At 39.7% G+C, this 14,092-nt stretch overlaps 1 protein-coding gene across 6 annotated transcripts in view; it reads right to left on the reverse strand.

Annotated features, from left to right (window-relative positions):
- The window catches only part of TMEM232 (transmembrane protein 232), a 277,979-nt gene that overhangs the window by 135,569 nt on the left and 128,318 nt on the right, over nt 1-14,092 (reverse strand). For all 6 annotated transcript variants that reach the window (XM_069592668.1, XM_069592667.1, XM_069592669.1 and 3 more), the window contains one exon: nt 11,410-11,588. In XM_069592668.1, the coding sequence (XP_069448769.1) occupies nt 11,410-11,588 (179 nt within the window). The remainder of the gene's footprint in view (nt 1-11,409; nt 11,589-14,092) is intronic.

Here is a 14,092-nt window from a genome sequence, read left to right on the forward strand (position 1 = left end):
GCCTTTCCTCTAATATCAGAAACAAGGATGCCCACTCTCTCCATTTCTGTTTATCATAGTACTAGAAGTCTTAGCCACAGCAATCAGACAAAATAAGTAAAAGGCATCCAGATTGGGAGGAAAGAAGTGAAACTCTCATTACTTGCAGGTGTTGTTGTTTAGCTGCTAAGCTGTGTCTGACTCACTTGCAGGTAATACGATACTATATATAGAAAAGCCTGAAAGTACACACACACAATTCAAACTAATAATTGAATTCAGTAAAGTTGCAGGCTGCAAGATTAACATACACAAATCCGCTGCTTTCTATACACTAATAATGGACTATGTGAAAGAGAAAGCAAAAAAAAATCCCATTGAAAACTACATCAAAAAGAATGAAATACCCATGAATGAACTAACCAAAGCGGGGAAAGACCTATACTCTAAAAACTATGAGACACTGGTGAAGGAACTTAATATACATGATATGAATACGTGGAAAGATGGCCTGTGACAATGGATTGGAAGAATATCGTCAAAATTTCCATCCTGCCTGCTCAAAGCAATCTACAAATTTAATCCAATACCTATCAAAATATCAGTGATCTTTTTCAAAGAATTAGAACAAATAATTCCAAAATTTGTATAGAACCATGGGAGACCCCAAATGGCCAAAGCAATCCTAAGAAAAAAGAACAAACCTGGAGGCATCATGCTTCCTGACTTCGGATTATACTAAAGAAAGGTCAGTCACTCAGTCATGGCAGACTCTGCGACCCCACGGACTGTAGCCCGCCAGGCTCCTCGGTCCATGGGATTTCCCCGGCAAGAATACTGGAGTGGGTTGCCATTCCCTTCTCCAGGAGATCTTCCTGACCCAGGGATTGAACTGGGGTAAGAAATCAAAGCAATACAATAATGGCAAAAAAAAGACAAAAACAAAAAAAACCAGACATACTGATCAATGGCCAGAATAGAGAGCCCAGAAAGAAACCTACACACAGATAGTCAATTAATTGATAACAAAGCAAGCAAAAACATGCAATGGAGAAAAGGCAGTCTCTGAAAGAAGCGGTGTTGGAAAAACTGGACAGGTGCATTAAAAGAATGAAATTTGAACATTTCCTTATCCCTTATTCAAAATAAACTCAAAATGAACTCTAGACCTAAAATGTAAGACTCAGTTCAATTCAGTTCAGTTGCTCAGTCGTGTCTGACTCTTTGCGACCCCATGAATTGCAACGCCAGGCCTTCCTGTCCATCACCAACTCATGGAGTTCACTCAAACTCACATCCACCGAGTCGGTGAAGCAATCCAACCATCTCATCTTCTGCCATTCCCTTCTCCTCCTGCCCCCAATCCCTCCCAGCATCAGAGTCTTTTCCAATGAGTCAACTCTTCACATGAGGTGGTTAAAGTATTGGAGTTGCAGCTTTAGCATCATTCCTTCCAAAGAAATCCCAGGGCTGATTGCCTTCAGAATGGACTGGTTGGATCTCCTTGCAGTCCAAGGGACTCTCAAGAGTCTTCTCCAACACCACAGTTCAAAAGCATCAATTCTTTGACACTCAGCTTTCTTCACAGTCCAACTCTCACATCCATACATGACCACAGGAAAAACCATAGCCTTGACTAGACGGACCTTAGTTGGCAAAGTAATGTCTCTGCTTTTGAATATACTATCTAGGTTGGTCATAACTTTCCTTCCCAGGAGTAAGCTTTTAATTACATGGCTGCAGTCACCGTCTGCAGTGATTTTGGAGCCCCTCAAAATAAAGTCTGACACTGTTTCCACTGTTTCCCCATCTATTTCTCATGAAGTGATAGGACCAGATGCCATGATCTTCATTTTCTGAATGTTGAGCTTTAAGCCAATGTTTTCACTCTCCTCTTTCACTTCCATCAAGAGGCTTTTTAGTTCCTCTTCACTTTCTGCCATAAGGGTGGTGTCATCTGCATATCTGAGGTTATTGATATTTCTCTCAGAAATCTTGATTTCAGCTTGTGCCTAATCCAAACCGGTGTTTCCCATGATGTACTCTGTATCGAAATTAAATAAGCAGGGTGACAATATACAGCCTTGACATACTCCTTTCCCAATTAGAAACCAGTCTTTTGTTCCATGTCCAGTTTTAACTGCTGCTTCTCCACCTGCATACAGATTTCTCAAGAGGCAGGTCAGGTGGTCTGGTATTCCCATATCTCTCAGAATTTTCCACAGTTTATTGTGATCCACATAGTCAAAGGCTTTGGTATTGTCAATAAAGCAGAAGTAGATTTTTTCTGGAACTCTCTCACTTTTTTGATGATCCAACAGATGTTGGAAATTTGCTTTCTGGTTCCTCTGCCTTATCTAAATCCAGCTTGAACATCTGGAAGTTCTCATTTCATGTACTGTTGAAGCCTGGCTTGGAGAACTTTGAGTATTACTTTGCTAGCGTGTGAGATGAGTGTAATTGTGTGGTAGTTTGAACAATCTTCAGTGTTGCCTTTCTTTGGGATTGGAATTAAAACCGACCTTTTCCAGTCCTGCAGCCACTGCTGAGTTTTCCAAATTTGCTGGCATATTGAATGAAGCACTTTCACAGCAGCATCTTTTAGGATCTGGAATAGCTCAACTGGAATTCCATCACCTCCACTAGGTGTGTTCATAGTGATGCTTCCTAAAGCCCACTTGACTTCACATTCCAAGATATCTGGCTCTAGGTGAGTGATCACATCATAGTGATTATCTGGGTCATGAAGATTTTTTTTTTTTTTTTTTTTTTACAGTTCTGTGTATTCTTGCCACCTCTTCTTAATATCTTCTGCTTCTGTTAGGTCCATACCATTTCTGTCCTTTATTCTGCCATCTTTACATGAAATGTTCCCTTGGTATCTCTAATTTTCTTGAAGAGCTCTCTAGTCTTTCCTATTCTGTTGTTTTCCTCTATTTCTTTGCATTAATCACTGAGGAAGGCTTTCTTATCTCTCCTTTCTATTCTTTGGAACTCTGCATTCAGATGGGTATATCTTTCCTTTTCTCCTTTGCCTTTCACTTCTCTTTTTTTCTAATGAACTGCCCAGGTCTCTTTTTTTCTCATAAACTTTTTTTTCCCACTTTTCTTCTTTTCTCATTCTTTTTGAATCTTCTCTTTTCTCATGAACTTTTATCATGAATTCCCCTGGTTGGTAGGTACTCATTATGCTACCAGAGAAGAGTGGAGAAATAGCTCCAGAAAGAATGAAGAAGCTGAGTCAAAATGAAAATAACACCCAGTTGTAGATGTGACTGGTGATGGAAGTAAAGTCAGATGCTGTAAAGGGAACAATATTGCATCAGTTCAGTTCAGTCGCTCAGTCATGTCCGACTCTTTGCGACCCCATGAATCGCAGCACGCCAGGCCTCTCTGTCCATCACCATCTCCCGGAGTTCACTCAGACTCACGTCCATCGAGTCAGTGATGCCATCCGCCATCTCATCCTCGGTCGTCCCCTTCTCCTCCTGCCCCCAATCCCGCCCAGCATCAGAGTCTTTTCCAATGAGTCAACTTTTAGCATGAGGTGGCCAATATTGCATAGGAACCTGGAATGTTAGGTCCACAAATCAAGGTAAATTGGAAGTAGTCAAACAGGAGATGGTGAGAAGGTAACATGCAGGAAGGCCGGGGATCTCCAAATGGAGGAAATAGCCTGCAAGTGTCAAACATTTTTATCTCGATTAAGCGGCAGGAGAAAACAAACTAGCGATATTTTTTCTTCTCTATACAAATTTAAAAGGAGGTTTCTCTTAAAATACTGTGTTGCCATAACACCTGGTTTCACCTGAAGTTAACTATTCTCAAACCTTGAGATTCTCAAACCAATGCATTTTTCTTATGAAAATGTTTGTCTTAAGCTATACTAATGTGCTATGCATTTACCCCAAACTCTGTCTTCAAGTCGGTTCTGCCTAATGGCTCAGAACCTACTTGACAAACCAGTATGTTATACTCAGATATTGTTTCCCTAATCTCTGTAAACAAAACTATTTGTGTGGTAATCTGTCCTTCTACAAGATTCAAGTTAATCATTTTATGGCCCTGGATGAACCATTTGGTGCCAAGATTATCCCAAAATTCACCTTATGGGGGAGGGGCCTGGTGCCATTCTGAGTTTTATGACGTTCCTTTCTTCGAGAGATGTTATGGGGAGGGAGGTGGGAGGGGGGTTCATGTTTGGGAACGCATGTAAGAATTAAAGATTTAAAACAATAATAATAAATAAATAAATAAATAAAAACAAAAAAAAAACCAGACTGCTAGTGACTATATAACAGCCAGCTGAAGACTAGCAGGGGCGTACTTTCTGCCCCTTCTGATGCCTATGTCAGAAGCTTTCTCTATCTCCTTTATACTTTAATAAAACTTTATTGCACAGAAGCTCTGAGCGATCAAGCCTCATCTCCAGCCCTGGATTGAATTCTTCTCCTCCAAAGGCCAAGAATCCCAGCATCTTTTCGTTCAGCAACAACCTTTCAATGGCAAGAGTGGAAGTCGACATTTTAGGAATCAGTGAACTAAAATGGACTGGAATGGGTGAATTTAACTCAGATGACCATTATATCTACTACTGTGGGTAAGAATCCCTTAGAAGAAATAGATAGCCATCATAGTCAACAAAAGTGTCTGAAATGCAGTACTTGGATGCAATCTCAAAAATGACAGAATGATCTCTGTTTGCTTCCAAGGCAAGCCATTCAATATCACAGTAATCCAAGTCTATGCCCCAACCAGTAATGCTGAAGAAGCTGAAGTTGAACAGTTCTATGATGACCTACAAGATCTTCTGGAATTAACACCAAAAAAGATGTCCTTTTCATTATAGGGGACTGGAATGCAAAAGTAGGAAATCAAGAGATACCTAGAGTAACAGGCAAGTTTAGCCTTGAGTACAGAATGAACCAGGGCAAGGACTAACAGAGTTTTGCAAAGAGAACGCACTGATCATAGCAAACGCCCTCTTCCAACAACACAAGAGAAGACTCTACACATGGACATCACCACATGGTCACCAAAATCAGATTGATTATATTCTTTGCAGCCGAAGATAGAGAAGCTCTATACAGTCAGCAAAAACAAGGCTGGGAGCTGACTGTGGCTCAGGTCATGAACTCCTTATTGCCAAATTTAGACTTAAATTGAGGAAAGTAGGGAAGACCACTAGACCACTCAGGTATGACCTAAATCAAATCCCTTATGATATACAGTGGAAGTGACAAGTAGATTCAAGTGATTCGATCTGATAGACAGAGCCTGACGAACTATGGACAGAGGTTTGTCACGTTGTACTACAGGTGCCCATCAAAACCATCCCCAAGAAAATCAATACTGTAACAACTTATACATCATATGAGGCTTTTGTGAGGATTAAATAATGAACGCATGTAAAGGGTTTAGCACATGGCACACAGTAAATGCCCAACAAACCCTAGTTGTTACTACTAGTGCCTTTTAAGAAATAATTGTGAAAGGAGACTTCCCCGGGAGTCCAATGATCAAGAATCTGTCTTGCAATGAAGGGGAAGCAGGTTCCATCCCTGGTAGGGGAACAAAGATTCCACGCACTGTGGAAAAACCAAGCCTCCATGCCACAACTACTGAGCCCACAAGTTCTGGAGCCCATGTAAAACAACCAGAGAGTCTCTACACTGCAACAACTGAAGCTGCGTGCCACAACTAGAGAGTCCATGTGCTGCGATGAAGCAGCCGCCTAGCGCAATTAGACCCCACACGCCAGACCCAGTGCAGCCAAACAAAATAATCAAATGCTAAAAAATGAGTATTAAAAAAATAACATTTTCACTGAACTTTACATGCTAGTCAAGTAATGCTCAAAATTCTCCAAGCCAGGCTTCAGAAATACATGAACCGTGAACTCCCTGATGTTCAACCTGGTTTTAGAAAAGGCAGAGGAACCAGAGATCAAATTGCCAACATCTGCTGGATCATGGAAAAAGCAAGAGAGTTCCAGAAAAACATCTATTTTTGCTTTATTGACCATGCCCAAGCCTTTGACTGTGTGGATCACAATAAACTGTGGAAAATTCTGAAAGAGATGGGAATATCAGACCACCTGACCTGCCTCTTGAGAAGTCTGTATGCAGGTCAGGAAGCAACAGTTAGAACTGGACATGGAACAACAGGCTGGTTTCAAATAGGAAAAGGAGTATGTCAAGGCTGTATATTGTCACCCTGCTTATTTAACTTCTATGCAGAGTACATCATGAGAAACACTGGACTGGAAGAAACACAAGCTGGAATCAAGATTGCCAGGAGAAATATCAATAACCTCAGATATGCAGATGACACCACCCTTATGGCAGAAAGTGAAGAGGAGCTAAAAAGCCTCTTGATGAAAGTGAAAGAGGCGAGTGAAAAAGTTGGCTTAAAGCTCAGCATTCAGAAAACGAAGATCATGGTATCCGGTCTCATCACTTCATGGGAAATAGATGGGGAAACAGTGGAAACAGTGTCAGACTTTATTTTGGGGGGCTCCAAAATCACTGCAGATGGTGACTGCAGCCATGAAATTAAAAGACGCTTACTCCTTGGAAGAAAAGTTATAATCAACCTAGATAGCATATTCAAAAGCAGAGAGATTACTTTGCCGACTAAGGTCTGTCTAGTCAAGGCTATGGTTTTTCCATTGATCATGTATGGATGTGAGAGTTGGACTGTGAAGAAGGCTGAGCGCCAAAGAATTGATGCATTTGAACTGTGGTGTTGGAGAAGACTGTTGAGAGTCCCCTGGACTGCAAGGAGATCCAACCAGTCCATTCTGAAGGAGATCAACCCTGGGATTTCTTAGGAAGGAATGATGCTAAAGCTGAAACTCCAGTACTTTGGCCATCTCATGCGAAGAGTTGACTCTTTGGAAAAGACTCTGATGCTGGGAGGGATTGAGGGCAGGAGGAGAAGGGGACGACCGAGGATGAGATGGCTGGATGGCATCACCAACTCGATGGATGTGGGTTTGAGTGAGCTCCGGGAGTTGGTGATGGACAGGGAGGCCTGGCATGCTGCGATTCATGGGGTCGCAGAGAGTCGGGCACGACTGAGCGACTGAACTGAACTGAAAGTCTCATTTATTTAGTGGTCAATTAGAAAACTACTAATTAAAACTACTACATTAAAACAACAACAACAACAACAACAACTCCGAAACATAAAGACTGAACACGAACATTCGCTTAGTTCCACGGTGCCAAGATCAACAATCAGAGCTGGGCACAGCAGAATGCATCTTCTGCTCTCGTGTATGTGTCTGTGATCCGTTGTCAGGTCAGGCTGTTGTTCAGTCGCTCAGCGGTGTTCGACTCTTTGCAACCCCATGGACCGCAGCACATCAGGTTTCCCCTCGTTCACCGTCTCCCAGAGTTTGCTCAGACTCATGTCCATGGAGTCGATGACACCATTCAACCATCTCGTCCTCGTCATCCCCTTCTCTTCCTGCCTTCAATCTTTCCCAGCATCAGGGTCTTTTCCAGTGAGTTGGCTCTTCACATCAGGTGGCCCAAAGAATTGGAGCTTCAGCTTCAGCATCAGTCCTTCCGATGAACATTCAGGACTGATTTCCTTTAGGATTCAGTTGTTTGATCTCCGTGCAGTCCAAGGGACTCTCAAGAATCTTCTCCAAAACCATAGTTTGAAAGCATCTGTACCTTGGTGCTCACTCTTCTTTATGGTCCAACTCTCACATCCATACGTGACTACCGGAAAATTCAGCTGGCCAGGGACCAGCTAGTTTTGAGATGGGGACGTTGAAAAGCTAGGATGGCTTGTCTCTTTGCCACGTTGTCTCTCATCTACCTGGTTAACTCTGACTTATTTACATATCAGTTACAGGATCCCAGAAAACAAGAAAGGGCAAGCACCAACATACAAGCATTTTTCAAATCTCTACTCATATGACATTCAGTTCAGTTCAGTCGCTCAGTCGTGTCCGACTTTGCGACCACATGAATCGCAGCACGCCAGGCCTCCCTATCCATCACCAACTCCCGGAGTTCACTCAGACTCACGTCCATCGAGTCCGTGATGCCATCCAGCCATCTCATCCTCGGTCGTCCCCTTCTCCTCCTGCCCCGAATCCCTCCCAGCATCAGAGTCTTTTCCAATGAGTCAACTCTTCGCATGAGGTGGCCAAAGTACTGGAGCTTCAGCTTTAGCATCATTCCTTCCAAAGTAATCCCAGGGCTGATCTCCTTCAGAATGGACTGGTTGGATCTCCTTGCAGTCCAAGGGACTCTCAAGAGTTTTCTCCAACACCACAGTTCAAAAGCATCAATTCTTCGGCGCTCAGCCTTCTTCACAGTCCAACTCTCACATCCATACATGACCAGTGGAAAAACCATAGCCTTGACTAGACGAACCTTAGTCGGCAAAGTAATGTCTCTGCTTTTGAATATACTATTGAGGTTGGTCATAACTTTTCTTCCAAGGAGTAAGTGTCTTTTAATTGCATGGCTACAGTCACCATCTGCAGTGATTTTGGAGCCCCCCAAAATAAAGTCTGACCCTGTTTCCACTGTTTCCCCATCTATTTCCCATGAAGTGATGGGATCGGATGCCATGATCTTTGTTTTCTGAATGCTGAGCTTTAAGCCAACTTTTTCACTCGCCTCTTTCACTTTCATCAAGAGGCTTTTTAGTTCCTCTTCACTTTCTGCCATAAGGGTGGTGTCATCTGCATATCTGAGGTTATTGATATTTCTCCTGGTAATCTTGATTCCAACTTGTGTTTCTTCCAGCCCAGCGTTTCTCATGATGTACTCTGCATATACGTTAAACAAGCAGGGTGACAATATATAGCCTTGACATACTCCTTTTCCTATTTGAAACCAGCCTGTTGTTCCATGTCCAGTTCTAACTGTTGCTTCCTGACCTGCATACAGACTTCTCAAGAGGCAGGTTAAGTAGTCTGGTATTCCCATCTCTTTCAGAATTTTCCACAGTTTATTGTGATCCACACAGTCAAAGGCTTTGGCATAGTCAATAAAGCAGAAGTAGATGTTTTTCTGGAACTCTCTTGCTTTTTCCATGATCCAGTGGATGTTGGCAATTTGATCTCTGGTTCCTCTGCCTTTTCTAAAACCAGGCTTGAACATCAGGGAGTTCACGGTTCATGTATTGCTGAAGCCTGGCTTGGAGAATTTTGAGCATTACTTTACTAGCATGTGAGATGAGTGCAACTATGCGGTAGTTTGAGCATTCTTTGGCCTTGCCTTTCTTTGGAATTGGAATGAAAATTGGACTTTTATATAATTTCTCACTTTATATACTCATATATTTCAATATTAAATAAAAGAATCAAACTAAATTAAGTGATATTCAACCAACTAGATATTTTCTAATTTATCATTTATATAATTACTTATATTATTTAATAATTCAAATATGTCTAGCTCTCTCTATTTAACCTATATGTGAAACAGGTCTATAGTAAATTATACCTTTTGTTAGACTACCTAATACAAATTAAGCTTGTTTTATATTAAATATGTATTACACATAAATTGATATACCTGCTTTTACAAATTTTTAATTTAGATTTTTCTGTAAGGAAAACTTGCCTTCCTCACACACTGACTATTTAAAATGAATGAAAGCATCCCTGGAAGTCTCACTAAGCATCGAAAACTAATTAGCACATCTAGTGGTTAAGCCTTTGTTTACTCCTTTATTCTCAGAACTGACTGCTGGGTAATAAGGTCTTCACTTGGATCTAGCATCTAAAGAATATTTGCCATGTCTGATTCACTGACTTATGAATTTCAAATGTAATTATCTATAGAAATTTAGTAAAATTTTGAAGAAAGAAGCTATCTTACATTGAGTGATTGGCCTTGAAAACAGGCATATAAATAGAATTCTAATTATAGAAATGAAAAATTTGAGTTAGCTTATTTATGTAGTTACAATATAATCCACTTGAGATATGAAATGGCATATGAAAATAGGTACAAAACCAGATAATAATATAAATAATTGAAAGAATCATGGAAGCAGAAAAAAAAGAAAATAATAGGACCAAATAAGATGAATTAATCATCTTCTATTTCTCTTAGAAAATGGCTAAAACTTTGACTATTTTTTTAAGCTTCAGCAAGTAGCTTATACAAAATAAAATCAATAATAAGGTTCAGAGAGCACATGGAGGATTCATTTCCTATAATGCAGTAAAGAGAATACTGGGTGATATAGCGGTCATCACTATAATAGGTACAATAATTTTCTTTGTTTTTCTTCTCTTTTTTCAGTGTTCCTCATTCCAAAACCAAGAAAAAGCTGAAGCAAACTGCATAAAAGCAAATCCATGAAATCCAAAACAATGTAGTTTAAAAGGGCAACAATTTGATTGTCTTTTTCCTCAAACAAACAAAAAAAAATTAGAAATCTAGAGAAAAGAATGGACTACATGTTTTCATATTGTCCTCCATAAAGATCATTACTCCAAATCAGATATATAATTCAAAAACAAAGAGTTTAAGGTTTTGTTTTCCACGGAGGATCTGAAGTGTAGATATTCTGTATTGCAATAATGGCCTACCCATACACTTGGACAATCAATTAAGCAGAGTGAATCATTATTTGCTCTTCTTGTTAACATCAACACACCCTTAACTATTAGAAAACAGGATATTAACAGTGTTAGGATAATTGCATCTGTGAAAGCTAGAAAGAACCAGAACTTTCAGGGACAGAAAAACAGTATACTTTAGGATAACAAATTAACCTGTTTCAAAATAAGACATGAAAAGGGGGAAAAATTTGATGGAGTTTTGAAATATCATAGGTATCACATGGATTAAAAAAATCACTGGAAAATCATATTCGTATTTTATGAAGAATGGATAGCTAGTTTCAAAATGATTTTACATATATATTCAAGCAGAATGGAAAAACCAAGAATTTGTAAAACATATTTTTAACTTTAAAGAAAAAGACATTAGATGTAGTGAGTCCAAATTTGTGACTTATACTGTCTGATGCTGGAAAGGTAAACTTATAAATTAAGATAACTAAATAATTTATTATCCAGATTGAGACACTTTTAAGAACAGATTAATCCACTACTAATAAGAAAGCTGGAAAATTAGGCATAACCCAGGCTAACCTCGACAAATTAAAATGTACAGGCAGCCTAGTCAGAGATGCGTCTTGAAGTCACAAGCCCAAAGCAGAACAATTACACTTCCCTTCCCCAAAATTAACTCCTTTCTTGAAGCTGCTTAATCAGAAGACTGCCAACTCTCTTCTTTAACTAAAATTAGGTCAGTATTAAATTTTTAAAATTGTGTTCTCAATTGTGAATCACTGATACACACTGATGTGGATATTCAGAGACAGAGGACAAATGCTTCCTGATGGTAAAATTTCCTACCGATTACCCAGCGCATTCCTTACCTGAGCGATATTTACTGCGTTACAGATTCGCCCATCTTTCTCACGATCTTTTGTTTTCTGTAACATTTGCCATATTTTGTTCCTAAGTCCATCCTGCTCTTTATCTCCCCGAAGTTCCCATGACATTTTCTCCAGGTTGTACAGTAGGCCATAGCGTCCAGCCCATCTCACTTGATCACCTGTTTAAAAAGAAACATTTTGGGGGGAAGATATTTTATTCATCTTACTAAGGTATGTTATTGTGAAAAAGGAGGACACTTGACTTTACTAATATTTAAAGTTTTAAATTCTGAGCTTTGGAATTTTTTTTTTTACCCATGATTACTTTTACTCCTTTAATTTTAGAACATCTCACAGATGATTTAAAAACTTCTAACCATATGAAAAGTTACTTACACCTAACTAATATCATACCTCATAAATTAAAAAGTTAAAAGATAAACTCTTAACTATGTACTATAAACACACTTTTGGAATTCAAATAAAGAGGAATTTGTTTAAGGTAATATAAACACAGACCACCATGGTGAATTTTTATAATAAATCAGTGAAATAGGAGAAAAATCCTGCCTGTTATAAAAATGATCAAACTCCATGAAATATGGCATCTGAATCAAGAAAAAAGCTTTAAAAATAATATGAAAAGCACACAAGAACTACTGATGTAATTATAAGCTGGGAGATTTTTTAAATAATAGATACATAAATCAAATGAAATAGGGGAAGGGAGTAATTAATTCAGAAGAGGTTTTTTAAAAGTCTAATACACTTCTCCTTCTAAAAATTATATACCAATTAGCAATTTAAATAAGTTACCAAGTTCTACTTTTAAAATATGCATTTTCTCTTACAGAAAAGAGGACGAAGTTTCTCTTTATCTTAATTATATCATACCTAGATGATATATTGCTATGCAATACTATTCAAGAAAAGAGAACTCTAATTTAGATAGTGATGGGATAAATAAATTTAGAGAATAATGCATGTCTCAAATGGTATATGAGCTTAAGTTAGCCAAAGAGCACCATGAGGGTATTCACTATACATGAAGCAAGAAAGAGAAGTAGGAGGAAGAAAAGGTTCAGAAAGAGAGATGGAAGGTATTCTGGTGAGAGCTAGTCTGACTCTGAAATCATCAATCTAAAGAGATAAACACACTGAAAAGTCGTAATCTTCAACTTTTCCTAATTCAATCTGGATTTCATAACCAGGTTAATAAAAATTATTACTGTTATTATAAATAGAATACCTGGGAGTATGTGTCCATATTCTAGTTACTCATTACAATCCTGCTATGAGGATTATATCATACTTAGAATAATAGAAGGGAACATAACATATGAGCCTCAATTTGGATAAAAATTCCTGTAGCATCATACACAGGGTGTATATTGTCACCATGCAACTTAACTTATATGCAGAGTACGAAATACTGGGCTGGATGAATCACAAGCTGGAATCAAGACTGATGGGAGAAATATAAATAACCTCAGATATGTAGATGATACTGCTCTAATGGCAGAAAGTTAAGGAGCTTCTTGATGAAAGTGAGAGAGGAGAGTGAAAAAGTTGGCTTAAAGCTCAACGTTCAGAAAACTAAGATCATGGCATCCGGTCCCATCACCTCATGGCAAATAGATAGGGAAACAATGGAAACAATGAAAGATGCTTGCTCCTTGGAAGAAAAGTTATGACCAACCTAAATAGCATATTAAAAAGTAGAGACATTACTTTGCCAACAAAGGTCCATCTAGTCAAGGCTATGGTTTTTCCAGTGGTCATGTATGGATGTGAGAGTTGGACTATAAAGAAAGCTGAGTGCTGAAGAATTGATGCTTTTGAACTGTGGTGTGGGAGAAGACTCTTGAGAGTCCCTTGGACTGCAAGGAGATCCAACCAGTCCATCCTAAAGGAGGTCAGTCCTGGGTGTTCAGTGGAAGGACTGATGCTGAAACTGAAACTCCAGTACTTTGGCCACCTCATGCGAAGAGCTGACTCATTGAAAAAGACTCATGCTGGGAGGGATTGGGGGCAGGAGGAAAAGGGGACAACAGAGGATGAGATGGTTGGATGGCATCACCAACTCAATGGACATGAGTTTTAGCAAGCTCTAGGGGTTGGTGATGGACAGGGAGGCCTGGCATGCTGCAGTCCATGGGGTCACAAAGAGTCGGACATGACTGGATGACTGAACCGAAACATAAGATCTCATTGAGCAGATACAGCATTAGTCTTTTGCTCAAATGTCTACCATTTAATCTGACCTCATTTATCTTTTGTTTTTTTTTTTTTACCTTACCCATTTCTCATATGAACTCTCTATGGTAGCTCCATTTAAGATCCTCTCTATCCCCCTCTCTTCTCACAGCTCCCTCTCCACTTGGGGTCAGATGACCTGTTACTGGGGACCTAACTGGGCTTGGCTCCTGCGGGTCCCTGAATGGGAGGGAGCATCTCCAGGATCGTGTGGAACAGAGCTGGAGCTGGTCATGGGACCATGGCTGGGTCCACAGCTCTCAGGCCTGTTATCGAGTACAGAAGGATTTAGCTCCTCTAGGTCTGTGTGCATGCTCCTGCCAGGTCCCTGGGTGGTTTCCTGGGTGCACAGAACTGCTTCTGAACCATGGTAGAATGAGGCTAGAACCAGGTGTCAGAGATGCTTCAGGATTCACGGTCAGCCCTC

This window comes from Ovis canadensis, chromosome 5, assembly GCF_042477335.2.
Source record: "Ovis canadensis isolate MfBH-ARS-UI-01 breed Bighorn chromosome 5, ARS-UI_OviCan_v2, whole genome shotgun sequence".
In the NCBI taxonomy this organism is placed as follows: domain Eukaryota; kingdom Metazoa; phylum Chordata; class Mammalia; order Artiodactyla; family Bovidae; genus Ovis; species Ovis canadensis.